Here is a 15,862-nt window from a genome sequence, read left to right on the forward strand (position 1 = left end):
GGGGTAAATAGAATCATCTGCATTGCAGAGTTGATTGCCACGAGGATCGCGCAATATTCACTATCCCTCTGCAAGATTTGGCCAAATGAGAACATTCTTCAGTCAGAGATATTGGGAAATTGTCGATTGACATAGTTCAATCTAATAATTTTGTTGTAAATTGTGTTTCTTCTATACATTATTTATTATCACGCCTGTTTGTATATGAATTATTCAAGCTCCATCCTTGGTCGAGGCTGCTCCAGCTCCGCTGACATTTCTGAGTGTGACCCCGGCGCCTCAAAGCGCTGTGTATTAGGCGCCTCTGCTGTCTCAGGCGCAGACAGTTCTGACGGCCTGTCCGCGGCTGAGCTTTGTAAGAATCCTTCGCTATCCCCCGATGCTCGTCTCCGTCGAACGAAAAAGAATGCAGCTCCCGCAATGGCGAGCGCTCCAACTATTACACCAATCGCAATCCCAGCCTTTGCCCCGGAGGACAAACCTCCTGAGTTACTAGAACCGCCTGTTGAGCTCGAGGTACTTCCAGACTCCCCGGAATCGGCCCTTGAGTCTGGAGCACTGGAAGAACTGGAAGTGGTCGAGGTGGTCGGTCGGGCGTTGGATGAATTTGTGATGGATTCGGTGCTTGAATAGCCGGAATCTCCGCCTCGGGTAGTGACTGAGATGAGATTGCAGTATATTTTGTAAGTGGAGGCAATATAACGTTCCCTGAATTCAGGGCAAGACATTGTTTCATAGTTGAAGCCGCTGGCATTGAAAGTCCCGTAAATATGCTCGATTTCGGGGAACACAAGACTATTTGCCGTTTAGTTTGACTGCCGCTCAGTGAAATGAGGCTCAAAGGGAGCATGATGAGGATTCGAAAGGAACTTACTCGGAAAGATTACTTGAGAAAATTGCGTTCTCTTCGATTGTATTGAGCACAGGGAACGAGAAGTTGGTGGCAATATCGTAGTCGTCGTATGTGATATTGCTGATTGTCTTCAGTTTTGGCATGCTGAAACTCGTAAGATGATCATTGCCGTGAAGTTCGATGCTTCTCATCTCGGTCAACTCTGGAGCCGTGAATTCTGTGAGAGAAGTAGAATTCATTGTCAATTTGGTAAGATTCTGCATGACGTCCAACTCAAAACTCTGAATACTATTCTCCACCGCGAGACTAGCACCTGCTGTTGCCTTTGGAAGACTGATACTGATTTCGGCTTCTTCGCCTTCAATGACGATCTCACCAGTGAAATTTTTCAACGTAGAAAGGTTGGCAGTATCCAAGCCGGGATTCAATGCCAGCGAGAGATTTTCAATTGTCTCCACTTTGAGCCAACTGATACTCTTTATTCCAGTTTGCACTATCCACACACTTCCAGCCGTCGTGAGTCCAGAGTCACTGAAAGAATACGAAGGGACCGCTGCACTTTTGTACCATAGGAAAGAACCGACACTGCTCAGGGAACTCAAGTCCAGTTTCTTGAGAGAGCCTGTTCCCGAAAGCTCGAGTGCGCCTCCAACGCTTCCAAGCTTTGGGGCAGAAAGTGAGTCCAAGTTCGCAGCGCTGGTGGATAAATTGCCGGTGACTTTCTCAAGCTTGGGGAACTCGATTGAACCCATTACATCATTGGCGATTGTAATATAAGAAACGGTAGTGCAGGAGCTTATACCATCTGCGTCGGACTGACTAGTGATATTGACAGCCTTATCGCATACTGTTGGGCGGATATCTGTTAAATCTTTGGGTTTGATCGTTAGGTAGTTATCCAAGAACTTACCATCGGCGGAAGAGAATCCAGCCCAGAGAAGGCTGATCCCCATGTAGATTGAAAAACGCATTATGTGCAAACAAATCAGAGTGCACTGTAGTAATGTACATTTAAATCGAACTCCCTTGTTGCTGCTGGCTTCACTCAATAAATGTCAAAAATTTAGATCGGGAAATCCATAAGGAATATGCGAATCTCGTTAGATTTGAAAAGTAAACTCGAAAACAAACAGGGAAAAAAGAGCGCGCCAATCTGGGATCAGCCGTTTTAGTGCAAGCTTTTTGCAAAGCTCTCATTGATTTTCACAGGCCAAAATATTATCCGCGCGGGTTGAGAGTGGAGCGACTACAGGGCAATCTTGGCTTATTATGAACAATGGCCCCCTTTTCCGGGCGGAGATAGCAATTTCGTTTCATTATCCACATCAAGAGGGCCCAACCTCACAATAACAACAACCATCACATTGAAATAAGTATTTGAATGCGAAGTCGAGTATAATCTAGCTTTTTGAGAATGCAACCTACAATTGTGATCTCTTGCATGGGTTTACTTGCTTGAAAGTAGGGCAATAATCTGATCATCAGGTTTATTGAAGCATCAGTATAGTTAGTGTTTCAAAGCCGCGAGTTTCAGGCTCAACAGTATTTCAAAATTTCAAATCTATCACACGTGGTCATTTATACACTGTCATAATTTCCTGAAAACTCTGTACTGAGGCTTAAACTTCTATGCTATACTTATTCTTGATCGTTTTCTTTGCATTAGACATCCAGGAGCCCCGTATACCTTAAAATAGTACTCAAAAATCCGTGGAGCCCCAGTGATTTCCAAGATTTCTTTAATGGCCCCTTCCCCTGGCTTGGACTTAGCCCCGGGGGCTACCCGTGATCGTGCATGCAACTTTGGGGTTCTTCAAACCTACTGTATTTAGTTCCTTGGGAGTAGTACGATGACTATGTTCATTTCTTTTTTCTTATGAATCGACAGCTTATTTTTCTTAAATGCATCTACTGGATATAGCACAATTACGAAATGTTGTCAAAATGAGCGTTGTAAATATGTGGGCCCTGATCAGGGATCATCGTGGCCGCGGTGGATTTCCGCCCCCACGTAGCCAAAAGATGGCTCAAACGAAGCGAAGGATCAGCAGGAGTCGAACAAATCAAAACCATCCCAATCTAACTAAATATCACTAAGAGCAGCACCCTGTGGAGTTTTGTCAAAATGAGCGCAAGAGCATCCCATAGGGGTCCCGTTGGTTATCCGGAGATTTCCATGATGTCCCGCGAAACTTCCCTTTCTATTATTCTCTTCCGCATGTTTGTTGACCAGAGAATATTGCAGCCATTGCTTCAGATATGGGTTTACCGGTGATCAAGACCTCTGGAACTGGATTTATAAAATCTGGGGAGCGATGGCAAATAAAAGGTGGGTAGGTTTCTTTTGTTTAAATGACATTGGTCTTGAATTGATCATAAAATTTGCGATAGGTGTCACATACAGTGGATATGAAGACGTGAAAACGCTGCGCGATGCCTTGACCGATGCCGACCAATGCGCGATCGACGCGCCGTTGCTGAAGAAACTGGGCGCAAACACAATAACCGTTTACTACATTGATCCATCGAAGAATCATGATGATTGCATGCAAAGTTTTGAAGACAATGGAATTTATGTCCTTGCGACTCTTCCGGACATGAACGCCACGACGGTGAGCCTTCGAGCCCAATAGGTTATGAAATCGAGGTTTATACTGATACTTTTTCCCCCGGTCAAGAGTAATGAAGGATGGGATATGACACAATACACGCGTTTCACCAAAGTAGTCGATGCATTTGCTGGGTACAACAATTTGCTGGGGTTTTTTGTTGGTATCGAATCTATTAACTACAACGATTCTGATAAAGGTTTGACTCCGCGTCTCATCATCTTACATTCTTCACTCTCTCACAATCCAAAATAGATGACGAAAATACCCTCGCGCCGTCTCTTAAAGCTGCCGTTCGAGACATGAAAGCATACTCCGCCGCAAAGCAATACCGCACCATACCTTTCGGGTACTCCACGGATGACGATGCACAAATCAGGTTACAAGTAGCGGAGTACCTAGTATGCGGAGGAAACAGCAGCGAGGCTATCGACTTTTTCGGATTGAATCTTTATGCTTGGTGTGGCGATGCCACATACGCGAGTTCCGGGTATAAGGACACATATTCGGAGTTTGGGGTACTGGGAGTACCGATATTTCTCTCCGAAGATGGATGCAATGCTGTTCAACCCCGCGAGTTTAAGGATCAATCTGCTCTCTTTGGTTCTGAGATGTCTGGGAATTGGAGTGGTGCAGTTATCTACGAATGGCGCGAAAGGTATGTTTCATTACTCGGCAAGATATTTCCTGGGGCCCCAGTTTGGCGAACTGACTTTATGCAGCGGCAATGATTACGGTCTAGTTAATTTTACAAAATTAGCCTCCGGTGCTCAAACTCCCCAATTGCTTAGTGACTACACATCGTTGAGTAAAGAATGGGCTTCCTGCACTATAAATACAACCTCTCCTATTACCAAGCCGACGCCCGCATGTCCTACTTCGAACAGCTTATATTGGACACTTGATCCTAGCGTCACACTGCCTACAATTGCCGGTCTCAATATTGCAACAGTGAAAGTTGCCTCAGCAACACCGACATCAACGAGTGACTCGGACTCTGACTCTGGATCCGTCCAGACAACAAATACATCTGAGAGCTCTTCTGGTCTTTCAAGTGGCGCGAAAGCAGGTATCGGTATTGGAGTGGCTGCGGGCGTAATTTTGATTGCACTCAGTGCCTGGTTCTTTTTCTATCGAAGGAGAAAGCAAAAAGCAACCAGTGCAGGTAAACAATCTCCAGCGGCAGAATTGGCTGGCCCAGAAGCATCGCAATTACACGGAACGCCTGTGGGCGAGCTACCTGGCTCAGGAAATATTACCGAGATGTCTGGGGGGTCGGGAATACATCCACAAGAGCTACAGGCATCAGAAAGGCATGAGCTAGAAGATTCTTCTTCTCATGAGGCTGCTAGTACGCAAATAAGCCCAAGTGACGCTGGCCAGTCTTCGTCTTCTGCTGTCCCGGCTGGGGAGCATGTTCCAAGGGATACTCGAGCTTCACTTCTAGGTCCATTCCAGCCTGAGATAGAGGGGCCTCCGCTTAATAGCTCGCAACGCTCGGTCTCAGACACCTGAGTATTTGAACTAAAGATAGACTATTGAGAGCCTAGGTACCGGATTTCCTCTGCCACTTCTTGGCTTTCCCCTTCTGTTTTAGTGCTCACCCCTCGCCACTTTTTGCTCACTGAGTACATTTGAGCACGTCACTGAGTGCCGTGCGGGGCAATGCTACATCCACCACGGTTTTGGCTAACTAGTCTCGTATCTGCATTATGCAATATGCATGTTCTTGCTGCAAGAGAGCGTGATCTTCAGCTGTATTTCTAGAAACGGTGCGTTTAATTTTAGAGAAATAAATTGATTATACCTACATAAATCTGTATTCTAATAAAATAAATGCTCGGCATATTCTACATGTCAGGAACTAACTTATACTCCTGGGTATAGTTAAAACTTTGCCGGAGCGGGACCAAGACTCTCGGCAACGCTTAGTATCTCAACACTATAGATCTCGTACCAGTCGTCCCTCACTGTGCTTTCTTCTTGAAATAATAACATGAGATTATCGATCCTACGACCTACGCTCCAATTCTTGTTCTGGGTCTTTCTTAGTTCATAACCATAAGCTGCGTGCTCCACTTTTGGCATGCTGCCTCAAATACTGCCGCCGCATGCTCTAGTAAAATTTCACATTATGATCTGTTGAATTCGCCATGTCAAACGAGAATTTTCATCTCTATGTCATAATTCGTACGCAAGCACTTGTATATCTTTTTGAAATAAAGATTTATTGTAGCCTTGGCATTTCCATGCGCCTCATTTACAATAGATTTTCGGTGTCTTTTCTTATTTTCATTTTTGTTCACATCTGTATTTATATATTAATATATTACGTTAAATGGAATCTTTAACTGCTTCTGAGCCTTCTTCCCTTTTTAGGCCAGCTTGCATCCTCGCACTTCATCACTAATAAATGTCTACCGAATCATTAATATTCGCGTGGAAGTTAGAACGGCGTGCCCGTGGTGAACCATTGATCTCTTGTTCGCTCCCACGAAGAATGTATCGACAAAGATTCTTTGTTCCTTTCCGGTCTGTGCACGCCTCTCTGGACATCGGGGAGGAACATGCGGAAACTGCAAGTGGCCAGATACAGCAAGCCATTGCTCTGTACGAGATAATAGCGGCTCCAAGAATAGGAGTAAGGGCTGGGCTGATTATGCTGCACGTACAAGCCGTCGGAGGACCTCGCCAGGGACAGGTGGGCTTTAGCCAGAGAGCCCCTGTTTTTCTGGTTCTGGCTTGAGCCAGGCAAACCCAATCGAAATGGTCCGGACGGGGGCACCCTGTGGGAATCCCATTGACTTGGACAGGCCGACTGAGCAAAGAGCCACATTCATCACTTCGCTAAGTTTAAAGACTCCATTTCATCCCCCTAAAGAAAAAAACCCGGCTATTCTTTTAAAAAAAGACAAAAAAGAAGAAAAAGAGAAAACAAAAAAAGGTCCCGAAGAGCATAAGGAATCAGGACATCTATCCAAGAATTTTCCCAAAACCATATTTTGGAAGCTAGTAGTTTCAGGTCTCGCTGGCAAGCAACTGCGACAGTCAAGAAAGCAACGAGTCCCATTTGTATTGGAAACATTGTCTCTTGAAGGCATTCGACACACTTGGAGGGACATCACGATGAAGATAAACCGAAGATGCCTCAAGTATACCCAAAGTCCAAGGGAAGTGACATGAAGTAACCATCCCGGGTATAGTAATAAGGATAATTGTACGATCGAAGCCAACAAAAGGGACTGCAAATAAGATTCGGAGCGAAAGAAAACATACGGAGAAAGAAAAGAAGAGCAAACCAGGCTGGAAACTGAAAGCCAGGCTGGGTACATAAGCAGAGAAGTCAGGACCTGACCTGATGTCCTAGATATACCCCTGGAGAGTGATCGTATTATTGAAAACGATACTGGTTTGGTTACGGCGCGTTTGATGGCTTCACTTTTGCAATGAGTGCCCCGTCATCATGATATATCCTGAGATTTCCGTGACAGAAGCCTGCATATATGCGTGGGAGGGTAGGTGCTGTAGACTGGCAAGTTTATAGGGTACATTAAAAGCGTCAAAATGGAAACTAATTCAATCATATTGCCGATGGAAGAAACCGTAATAGCTCATTTATCAATTTTCAGCGCGTCGGTGTCGCTATTCCGCTTAATTTTAAACCAGACATCAGTCAGGCACCAAGGCCTCCGTTATTCGGTCGCGAGCCGCTGAGTAGAGGGAGAGTCACTCGGACCCCCTACCCGACGGTGAATTGATAACGCCAGAACGGAACTTGATATTCCAGCTTTTCGATCCATTATGTATTCGCTGACGATTGGTCGGATAGATCCAAAACGGAGTTCCCCGTGTGTAAATCGAATGTGACTTACTCTGCCATCGTGGGCTCCCCAGTAAAAAATAAGAAGCGTTGCCGTTCGGATGCCTCTCCCGCTAGGACTATGTTTCGGCTTCTGAACCCCACATAGTCCTTTTTGACCCCGCGGTTTCTCCAGATTTTATTTAAGTACGGAACGTGGAATGGCAGACCTGGGCTCATTCGACACTCTAATTTAGTGAGACATCAATTCTGACCCATCATTCGTGTGCTGCGACCATTTTTTCTACACAAAATGGCGATCGAAGTTCGAAAATACCACTTACTACCGACAAATCTGATCCCCAACTCACCCAGACCGTTGCTACACTACAAAAATGTACTGAAGAAAAAGCCGAACACATCCCATTGTGATCCTGGGGAGGTCTGGGACAAGTTTACGAAGAACGGATGGAATGTGCACTGGATATTCCGTTACAGCCACACCCAGCTTTCCCATTACCACTCAAATGCACATGAGGTCATGGCCGTTCTGTCTGGCACAGCAGATATACGCTTCGGCGTAGCTGACACTTCGCCAGATATGGATGAGAACACACATGGTTCCGCATGGGAATCTGGAGATGTTGTACTGCAAGCTGAAGCAGGGGATGTTTTCGTAATCCCGGCGGGTGTAGCCCACAAAACACACAATACAAAGCCCGAAGCCGAATTTGCTCTTCTATCACCTGGAAGCGGGCATGGTATCGAGACTGAGAATCCCCGGGAAGTGCTATCGAGCCTCAAGCTCGATGGGTTCACTATGATGGGTGCGTACAGTGGCGGTGATTGGGACTTTGTCGCGACGGGGGGAAATTTTGAGAAGCCATGGTCGGTTCCTAAACCAAAGCTTGACCCGATTTTTGGAAATTCTGATCAAGGACTGTCTACAAGCTGGATTGGGAGTAATGATGTTGCTAAAGCTCGCCTCTGAGCCCGGGATTAGAGACCGGCAAGTGGCTCCTAAGCAGTCAGTCATAAACATAGATGCTAGTGCGACAACACACAAATCGTCTAGATCAATGCCACTTACCTTTTTATCATAGCTTAGGAATCTAGTTCGCTCGAAACAATAATTCTTGTCTTATCTGTCCTGCTTTCCTGGTGTTCAAAGTGGCGACAAAACCAACCGGGGCGCTCGGATGGTGTTGCCGATATCTTCCAAGATTAGAGTTGCTGGATCAACCGTGTCTCGTGCTTGACGCTTTCAAAGGCGGGGTAGATTGACGAGCGCATTTAAAGTGGAAGCCAGTATTAGTGTATACTCCCTCTCGCACAGTAGAACCTCAAAGAAGTTTGTTCAATCTAAAGGCCTTCTGCATGGGCAAGCCATCGAAAAATCTCGCCCATCGACGGGTTGTCAATGCGTGAGTAATTTTTCCGAGTCCAATAGCCCGAATGACGACTACGCGTCGGTCGTTCTTTTACCTTCATCCTTTCTTGCTTTTCTTTCTTTTTTTCGAGATAAGTGATGAAGGGAGAAAGATTGCAGAGCTAACTTTACTTTTAACTCAGTTGTGTGCGCTGCCGGCGGCATAAGATCAAATGCTCGGGCAACGCACCCTGCAGCAATTGCGAAAATCGCCAAGCAACGTGCACCTTTGCAGGAGAGGAAACCAAGGTACAGATAACAAAGCGACGGCTTGCCGAGCTAAAACGACGTGCAAATGAGTTGGAAAGACAGAACCAAGCCCTGCAGCAACAAATTCTAAAGAAAGATCTTTCTCTCGACACTGCTGGTGACATTACTGGCCAAACACCCATTCCAATCGAGCCGAATGATGACAGTCACTCACGTTTATCAAGTCCTGGACTTGAAGAACCGCAAGACGATTCAAATGAAGCTGAAATTGTCAATCCGCTGTTGACTGAGAAGCCGCAATATGTTATGGACATTGCTGGAAACTCTCGTAGGTCATTCCCCAATTGAACAATCAAGCAGCCGCACTAACAACTCGCAGACTACCTCGGGCATACATCCAATTGGTCCTTGACAATGCGACTTCTTCAAATGGCTCATAAAGCTGTATACAACTGTCCATTCCCAAGTAACGCTCATCATATTGATTCAATGACATACGATTTCGGGTGGAATGGCCTGAGAAATCCAATCATACCAGACGTTCGAGGACTCCCTTCTGCGGATCATGCGGTGTACCTTATACAAGCCACAGAGTTCCACACTGGCCAACTATTCCATCTTTTTGATAAAGCCTCGTTCATGCGGCAACTTCATTGGTTTTATGAGAACCCAGAACAGAATATTCAGGCTGCGGGGCTGTGGTTTATTCACTTCTTAACCATTATATCTTTGGGGAAAGCGTTTACAGGAACTAGAAATAAAGGCAATGCCCCTCCTGGGGCTGATACCTTTGCAAAGGCGTTTATGTTACTCCCAGATTATTGCTACATTTGGAAAAGCCCATGCGAAGCCTGCGAGCTTCTATGCACTATGGCATTATATCTCCAATGTATCGACTGGAGGACCTCCGCTCATAACATGGTACGTTTGACAAAAATACTCAGTGGTATTTCGATATGATCTCACTGACATCTACCTTCCAGATCAGCCAAGCACAGCGGATACTGACAGTCCATGGCTTCCACGTGAATATCAATGCAAGGTCGTATGACGAAACTGAATTGACTCGGCGTCGCTACCTTTGGTGGACAGTGTTCATCCTCGAGCGCCAATTCTCTGTTCTGATGGGGACGCCTCTTGGAATGAGCGATCAGGAAATCACTGCCCCACTTCCATACTTTCCCGATTCGCAGTTCAAATCAGCCACGGCTCGAATCCATGTCAAACTATCGCAGGCTATTGGTCGCGTAGTCAAGGGTACGTCTAGGGAACCTCATGAGGTGAAAGATAGATTCTAACATCCAGGAAGCTCTTTACCGCAAAAGTGATTCTTTGAAGTTTGACCTGCTTAAGACTACCCAAGAAGTCCTCCAGAGCGCGGCAAGTGTTGCATGTGACATTCGTACATATTTCCCTGTCCCAGAGCAAGATGCTATGAGTGGAATCTCAAGAGTTGCAGGATATATGAATCTTCTTTATCATCAGGTATGCTGCAGGTCTGGGAGACTCAAATCCGATTTTGCTGATAAATATTTACCCAGTGTATCATGCTAGCCATCAGACCTTTCCTATTCAGTCTCTTACAAGGCAGGATCGAGCAAGGTCGCATTGATGAACAGCTTCCAGTTCCTCTTAAGTTATTGTTACAACTTTGTTTAGACTCGGCAAGGAGAACTATCGATATCCTCATGGCACTGCTCAGTCAATCTATACTAGGTATTTTATCTCACAAACACCTTCACAGAGCGACTCACTCATTCAAAATAGACAGCTTTTTACCGTTTGACCTTGAGAGCGTCGTTTCAGCTGGATTGGTCATTATAATGTCTCATTCCATTAATCTCACATCATATCAAAACCTTTGTTTTGCACAGCAGAGCGTTTGTAAAATCCTGGACAAGATGATTGAAGAGGGCAATCTCATTGCGGTGGATCAGAAAACTGAATTTATGCACCTCCAAGCCTTATTTTCGGAGCTTCAATCTCCAGAACTTGAGTTTCAACCGAACGAATCATTGCAACAGCCGGATACCGAGTCTCACACACGGTACTTCAATGAGGCGCTCCAGAGAGCCACCGAGCAGCAGCTATCGGATTTTAGAGGCCCAGAATTTGATAAAAGCCCTGGTTCCCTGGAGACAGAGCCCTTCACAGAAGGTAGTACTTGGGCCGACAGAATCTCTCCGTCTCAGTTGATGGATGTCGTGGAAATGCTAGATGCAGACGATTTACTGAATTGGCCTTTACCACTAGCCAACGAGCCATATTCTCTGCATGTGTAATGTACAAATTAGAAGTTCAAATACATTTACTAGACCCAATCGAGCTCAGATCCACTAAAAGCTTGCCTGATTTCCTATACCGATCGAAAATGGCATCAGTGTTAAATGTCGCTTAAAAGTTTTCTCATCAGTCTTAATTTCCTCTAAAGATTGATTGGTCCTTCTGGTTCAATCTTATAACGGTCTGATATCAGCCTCCCAACTAATTAGTTTGAGTTTTGACGAGCTTTGAAAAGAAAGAAAAATGATTGATTTCATCAAGGCGGATGGAATCCATCCAACTAACTCGCTCAATGTTCGCCTGGGGCAACAATGTCATCTAAAAACTCGGTAGACTTCAAATACCAGGTAACAGCCTCCTCGTCTACACTGATAGCTTTTTCTCCAAGAGTCATTCCATTTCCAAACCACCCGAATTCATTCCCATCGAACGGAATTGTTTCAAAGTCCTCCCACCTCACTTTCTCCAGGGCGCGGAGTGCATGAAGACTGCTCCCAGGCCACAAAGCCGTAATGCGTCCCCTCTTTCGTTCCTCTAGAGTGGATCCCGGGGCAGAGGACTTATACCAGCTCGCACACTCCTCACTATAAACCGTTCGATCAAAATAGCGCTCTGTGAACTTTGTGAAGTTTTCAACTTGAGCCTTTTTCGGCTCAACGGATCCGATGTTGTCAAATGCCATTCTCGAGACCACCTGCGCCACATAAGAATGAACTTGCTCCAGCATAATCAGTAGGTTTCCGGCCCCTTGAAAAGAATTTGGTCCTAGTGATTGAAAGAAGTTTGGGAATCCATCTGAGCAGAGCCCAAGGTAGGTTTCAGGTCGACAGGCATATTTCTGGCGTAGATTGACGCCTCCCCGGCCGATGATTGGAAATCCACCACCTGGGTTTGTTTCAAAACCAGTCGCGCAGATAATTGCATCGACTTCACGGAACTTGCCATCATACGTGATTATTCCACTCTCGGTGATCTCCCTTATACCAGTCGGGATGACTTCGACGTTCGGAGAAGTGAGCGCCTCAAGGTATCCTGGCCCGGGTGTAAGTCTTTTGCACAAGGGTGGAAAATCAGGAATTAGCTGTTCAAGTAGCTCTGGCTTGTTCACGAGTCGTTGCTTCATGTCTTGTTTGCACCGGGCGCGAGTCTTCTTTTGCAGATCGCTACCTCGTTGCGATTTCGTATACAATGTCTGCATCTCGTATTCGAGCTCTTTGCGATATTTCATATAGCCTGCAGGATCGTCTCGCCAAGCCTTTTTCTCTTCTTCTGTATAGGCAAAGTTGCCACCTTTCCCATCCGTCTTGAATGCGAGTCGATCTCCTCCATGTTGATTTGAGATCCAAGTTCGACTTCGAATATAGTGGTCCATCCGCTTGACTTTGTCCACAAGAGCTGGCACGATTTGTATACCGCTACTTCCAGCCCCGATAACTGCTATATTTTTTCCCTTTTGATTTATTGATTAGCCCATGGTTCAGTAAATGTAAAATGAAGACATGCCAAAGGAATCCTTACCTGACTCTCCCAATCCTCATCCCAGCATGCACTATGGAGTAGCTGACCCTTAAATGATTGCAACCCAGGGATTGATGGCCATTTCCATTCATTCAAAAGTCCCGTGCCAGTCATGAGAAGATCAGCAGAGTCTTCAAATGTCTCCCCGGTCATCTGGTCGAATAACTGGACAAACCACTTCTTCATGGTTTCGTTCCAACGCGCACCAACACAGCGAGTTGAAAACTTCATATACTTGCGAACGTCATACTTCTGGGCAACACGCTGCCAGTATTCGAGGATTTCTTTCGAACCAGAAAAGAAATGACTCCACTCTGTCCAAGATTCCCAGCTCAACTGATATGAATGCGATGGAACATCTGGGTGCGATGAGTCGGTTTTCAACGGCAGCGAGTTGGAACAAAGGGAGTTTACTTACCACATGCACATCCCGGATATCTGTTCTCATACCATGTTCCTCCCAAATCGGCATTCTTCTCGTATATCACCAAATTGAGATTTGGTACTGCTTCCCGGAACTTAATCGCCGCCAGAATACCTGATATTCCAGCGCCAATGTAAACGACCTTGAGGGGACGTGACTGATTGATCGTACGTTCAGAAATGAATGGAGTGAGATACTTGTGTTCTTCTGTGTTCATGTCTGGCTCTTGAACTGCGAAAGAAAATTTTGAATCCACTCCATTTGTCTCAATGGGTGGGCTCAGGAGCTGTAGCATATTGATCATTTCGCAATTGTATGCTTCAGACATTGCTTCCAGAAGGGCTTCAAGAAAGAATGGTTAATATTATTTTGATCTCTAGGTACCTCTATATACTTCTAGTCTTCCCTGTCATCGCGGCACGCAGGTCATTCGGACCCCTACCCGGCACCTTTGCTGACCTCGAGAAACACCGTGTTTGACAGAGAAGATAAGCAATAGAATAAGTTGCGAGCTTGCAGAGTTGAGGTAACAGTATGTATCACGCACGGAAACGGATCACCATCCGTGCTCTGCATATCACTACAGGGTTGATTTACGGGTCGGGGTCCGTACTAGTGGTGCCCAGTGTGTACATGCGAGCGACACGTCCGGCGCGGGGTAAAACTATTTCTGGAGAACGATTTTTTCTTTTTTTCTTTTTCCGTTCCAAATGACAATGGCAGAGTGTAACTTTATGCATATGAACGGAGCCCGGGCACTATCATTTTAGATTACATGCGTTAGAACTCAAGACGAGAACTTGTAGTTTTGTAGCCAGACACACCAAGAAAGAAAGAACCTATAGTAGGCCTCTCCAGTTTTTCCCTGGGCCATCAATACTCTGTGGGTTAGTATGCCCGTAACAGATGATCAAGGCAAAATGACCTCAGTGACGGGTCGATGAATACATATGTCTCACAATGGATCTCAATATAACCGAAGGCAATTCTCCGACATCATGCAGCATGAAGTCCCCTCAGACCTGCTCGGGATTCCAGTCCGAAGTCGTTATATAATTCTCAAACTACTTAGTATGCTTTAATTGTCACCATACTGCATGCCCCGGATTGGTGAGTAGACTAAGGAGCGAGATCAGAAAGTAACGATGTCATGCCCATCAGGGATGCAAACTATGTCCGAAAATCCACGATTGCGATTACTCAATGCACTTCGAAAAGAGTCAAAGCCAATTATAACTTTCATGGGTCTTCCGTCGTTTCGCACTGAGAGTAGGGTGTATTAAGAACCCTTCTTTCTTAGAAGATTCACCACCCACAAGAAGCTCCACCTTAGGGTCAGACTTGGCACTCTGAATGACATTGTCTAGCTTGTCAAAGGACGCTTCGTGAATCACAGAGTTAAAAAAATTGTCATATTGCTCAGGATTCCCGACCTTCGGATTTTTTGTTCGTTCAACAATTTTCTCCTTGAACTCAGGCCAGACTAACTCTGGAGCATACACCCGAGATGTAGCAGAGCACTTTTGTCCCTGGTACTCGAAGGCACCTCGAATGGTTTGGTTGACTGCATTGTCGATACTTGCGCTCTTGTGGACCAAGTGGAAGTACTTACCTCCTGTCTCGGCAACCATACGAGGGTACTGACGATAAAGGTTCTTGCCCGTGTTTTCTCCGACCTTAGCCAGAAGGCCCTTGAAAACCTCAGTAGAGCCGGTAAAGCTGATACCGGCAAGCTCTCTCGAGGCAGACACGAGTTACCATTTCAGGATCGCCAGGAACCCACTGAACAACATCTGGTGGCATTCCAGCCTCAATCATCACTTTGTATAAAAGCCAGCTGGCGTGGAGTGCAGAATTGGAAGGCTTCCAGATCACAGTGTTTCCCATCAGGGCAGGGCCGAAGGCGAGATTCGCTCCCAAAGCAGTGAAGTTGAATGGCGAGATTGAGTAAACAAATCCCTCCAATGGTCGATATTCCTGTCTGTTCCAATTACCAGGATGACTTTCGTGTGGTTGCTGGGCGTGTAATTCAAATGCGCATTGAACATACCATCTTGGGAACAATGTTTGTCATGGTTTCAAGATTTCCGTTCATAGAATTCTTCACCGGAGTAGGCCACAAATTTCCGCTCCCGCGTCAATTTCACCTTGCCAGATGTTCTTTCCCTGGCCGAGCATAGTGGCGGCAATAATCTCATAGCGGTACTTGGTTGAAACTAGCTCCGCAGCGCGAAGGAAAATAGCAGCTCTGTCCTCCAGCGTTCTTTCTTGCCAGGATTCCCGTGCATTCAACGCGACTTCGATCGCCTTCTTGATATCCTGCTCATTTGCTGGCTGCCATTCCGCGATGACCTCTTTGTAGGCAGAGGGGTTCAGTTGTTTGATGATGGAATTGCCTGGCTAGATAATTCAACAAGTGAGAATAGGCTTTGATATTGTGATCTTATTCGAAAACTTACGTTTTGAGGTAAAGAGATGGTTGCGGGAAGCGATTTTTTCAGTTTGGAGATTGCTTCGGTCAGCTTGGCTCGCTCGGGGGAGCGTATTGTTGCTATCGCAAAAATTAGCATTTGATCAAATGACCACATTCATAATACCCCTTCCATGATAAAACAACGCCAGGATAGCACAGTGTACATACCTCGGGCTCATTCCAAAAATGAGGAGCTTTGTAGAGAGACAAGGACACTCGTTGAACTCCAGGAACCACATGGTGCAGCGACCGGATAAGGGTGGG

At 45.8% G+C, this 15,862-nt stretch overlaps 6 protein-coding genes across 6 annotated transcripts; 3 read left to right on the forward strand and 3 right to left on the reverse strand.

Moving 5' to 3' along the window:
• Positions 1 to 209: 209 nt before the first annotated feature.
• Positions 210 to 1,824, reverse strand: N7478_004416 (GPI-anchored cell wall organization protein Ecm33; the record flags this gene model as incomplete). The annotated part of the gene is made up of 3 exons (XM_056920630.1): positions 210 to 795; positions 875 to 1,700; positions 1,764 to 1,824. The coding sequence occupies 3 exons, from the start codon at positions 1,822 to 1,824 to the stop codon at positions 210 to 212; spliced, it is 1,473 nt and encodes a 490-aa protein (XP_056778667.1).
• A 1,288-nt stretch (positions 1,825 to 3,112) lies between these two features.
• Positions 3,113 to 4,977, forward strand: N7478_004417 (uncharacterized protein; the record flags this gene model as incomplete). The annotated part of the gene is made up of 5 exons (XM_056920631.1): positions 3,113 to 3,182; positions 3,245 to 3,465; positions 3,532 to 3,661; positions 3,718 to 4,120; positions 4,185 to 4,977. The coding sequence occupies 5 exons, from the start codon at positions 3,113 to 3,115 to the stop codon at positions 4,975 to 4,977; spliced, it is 1,617 nt and encodes a 538-aa protein (XP_056778668.1).
• A 2,597-nt stretch (positions 4,978 to 7,574) lies between these two features.
• On the forward strand, positions 7,575 to 8,252 carry N7478_004418 (cupin domain-containing protein; the record flags this gene model as incomplete). The annotated part of the gene is made up of 1 exon (XM_056920632.1): positions 7,575 to 8,252. One exon carries the CDS (start codon positions 7,575 to 7,577, stop codon positions 8,250 to 8,252), a length of 678 nt encoding a protein of 225 aa, XP_056778669.1.
• A 386-nt stretch (positions 8,253 to 8,638) lies between these two features.
• N7478_004419 (uncharacterized protein) lies at positions 8,639 to 11,182 on the forward strand (the record flags this gene model as incomplete). The annotated part of the gene is made up of 6 exons (XM_056920633.1): positions 8,639 to 8,685; positions 8,834 to 9,228; positions 9,280 to 9,821; positions 9,884 to 10,157; positions 10,210 to 10,385; positions 10,775 to 11,182. The coding sequence occupies 6 exons, from the start codon at positions 8,639 to 8,641 to the stop codon at positions 11,180 to 11,182; spliced, it is 1,842 nt and encodes a 613-aa protein (XP_056778670.1).
• Positions 11,183 to 11,472: 290 nt separating this feature from the next.
• On the reverse strand, positions 11,473 to 13,453 carry N7478_004420 (flavin-containing monooxygenase; the record flags this gene model as incomplete). Its single annotated transcript, XM_056920634.1, has 3 exons — positions 11,473 to 12,633; positions 12,702 to 13,060; positions 13,120 to 13,453. The coding sequence occupies 3 exons, from the start codon at positions 13,451 to 13,453 to the stop codon at positions 11,473 to 11,475; spliced, it is 1,854 nt and encodes a 617-aa protein (XP_056778671.1).
• Positions 13,454 to 14,345: 892 nt separating this feature from the next.
• Positions 14,346 to 15,837, reverse strand: N7478_004421 (uncharacterized protein; the record flags this gene model as incomplete). Its single annotated transcript, XM_056920635.1, has 5 exons — positions 14,346 to 14,816; positions 14,884 to 15,178; positions 15,233 to 15,521; positions 15,585 to 15,676; positions 15,767 to 15,837. The coding sequence occupies 5 exons, from the start codon at positions 15,835 to 15,837 to the stop codon at positions 14,346 to 14,348; spliced, it is 1,218 nt and encodes a 405-aa protein (XP_056778672.1).
• Positions 15,838 to 15,862: the final 25 nt, after the last annotated feature.

The sequence above is a fragment of the Penicillium angulare genome (assembly GCF_028827245.1).
Source record: "Penicillium angulare strain IBT 27051 chromosome Unknown utg000004l_segment0_segment0, whole genome shotgun sequence".
Lineage (NCBI taxonomy): Eukaryota > Fungi > Ascomycota > Eurotiomycetes > Eurotiales > Aspergillaceae > Penicillium > Penicillium angulare.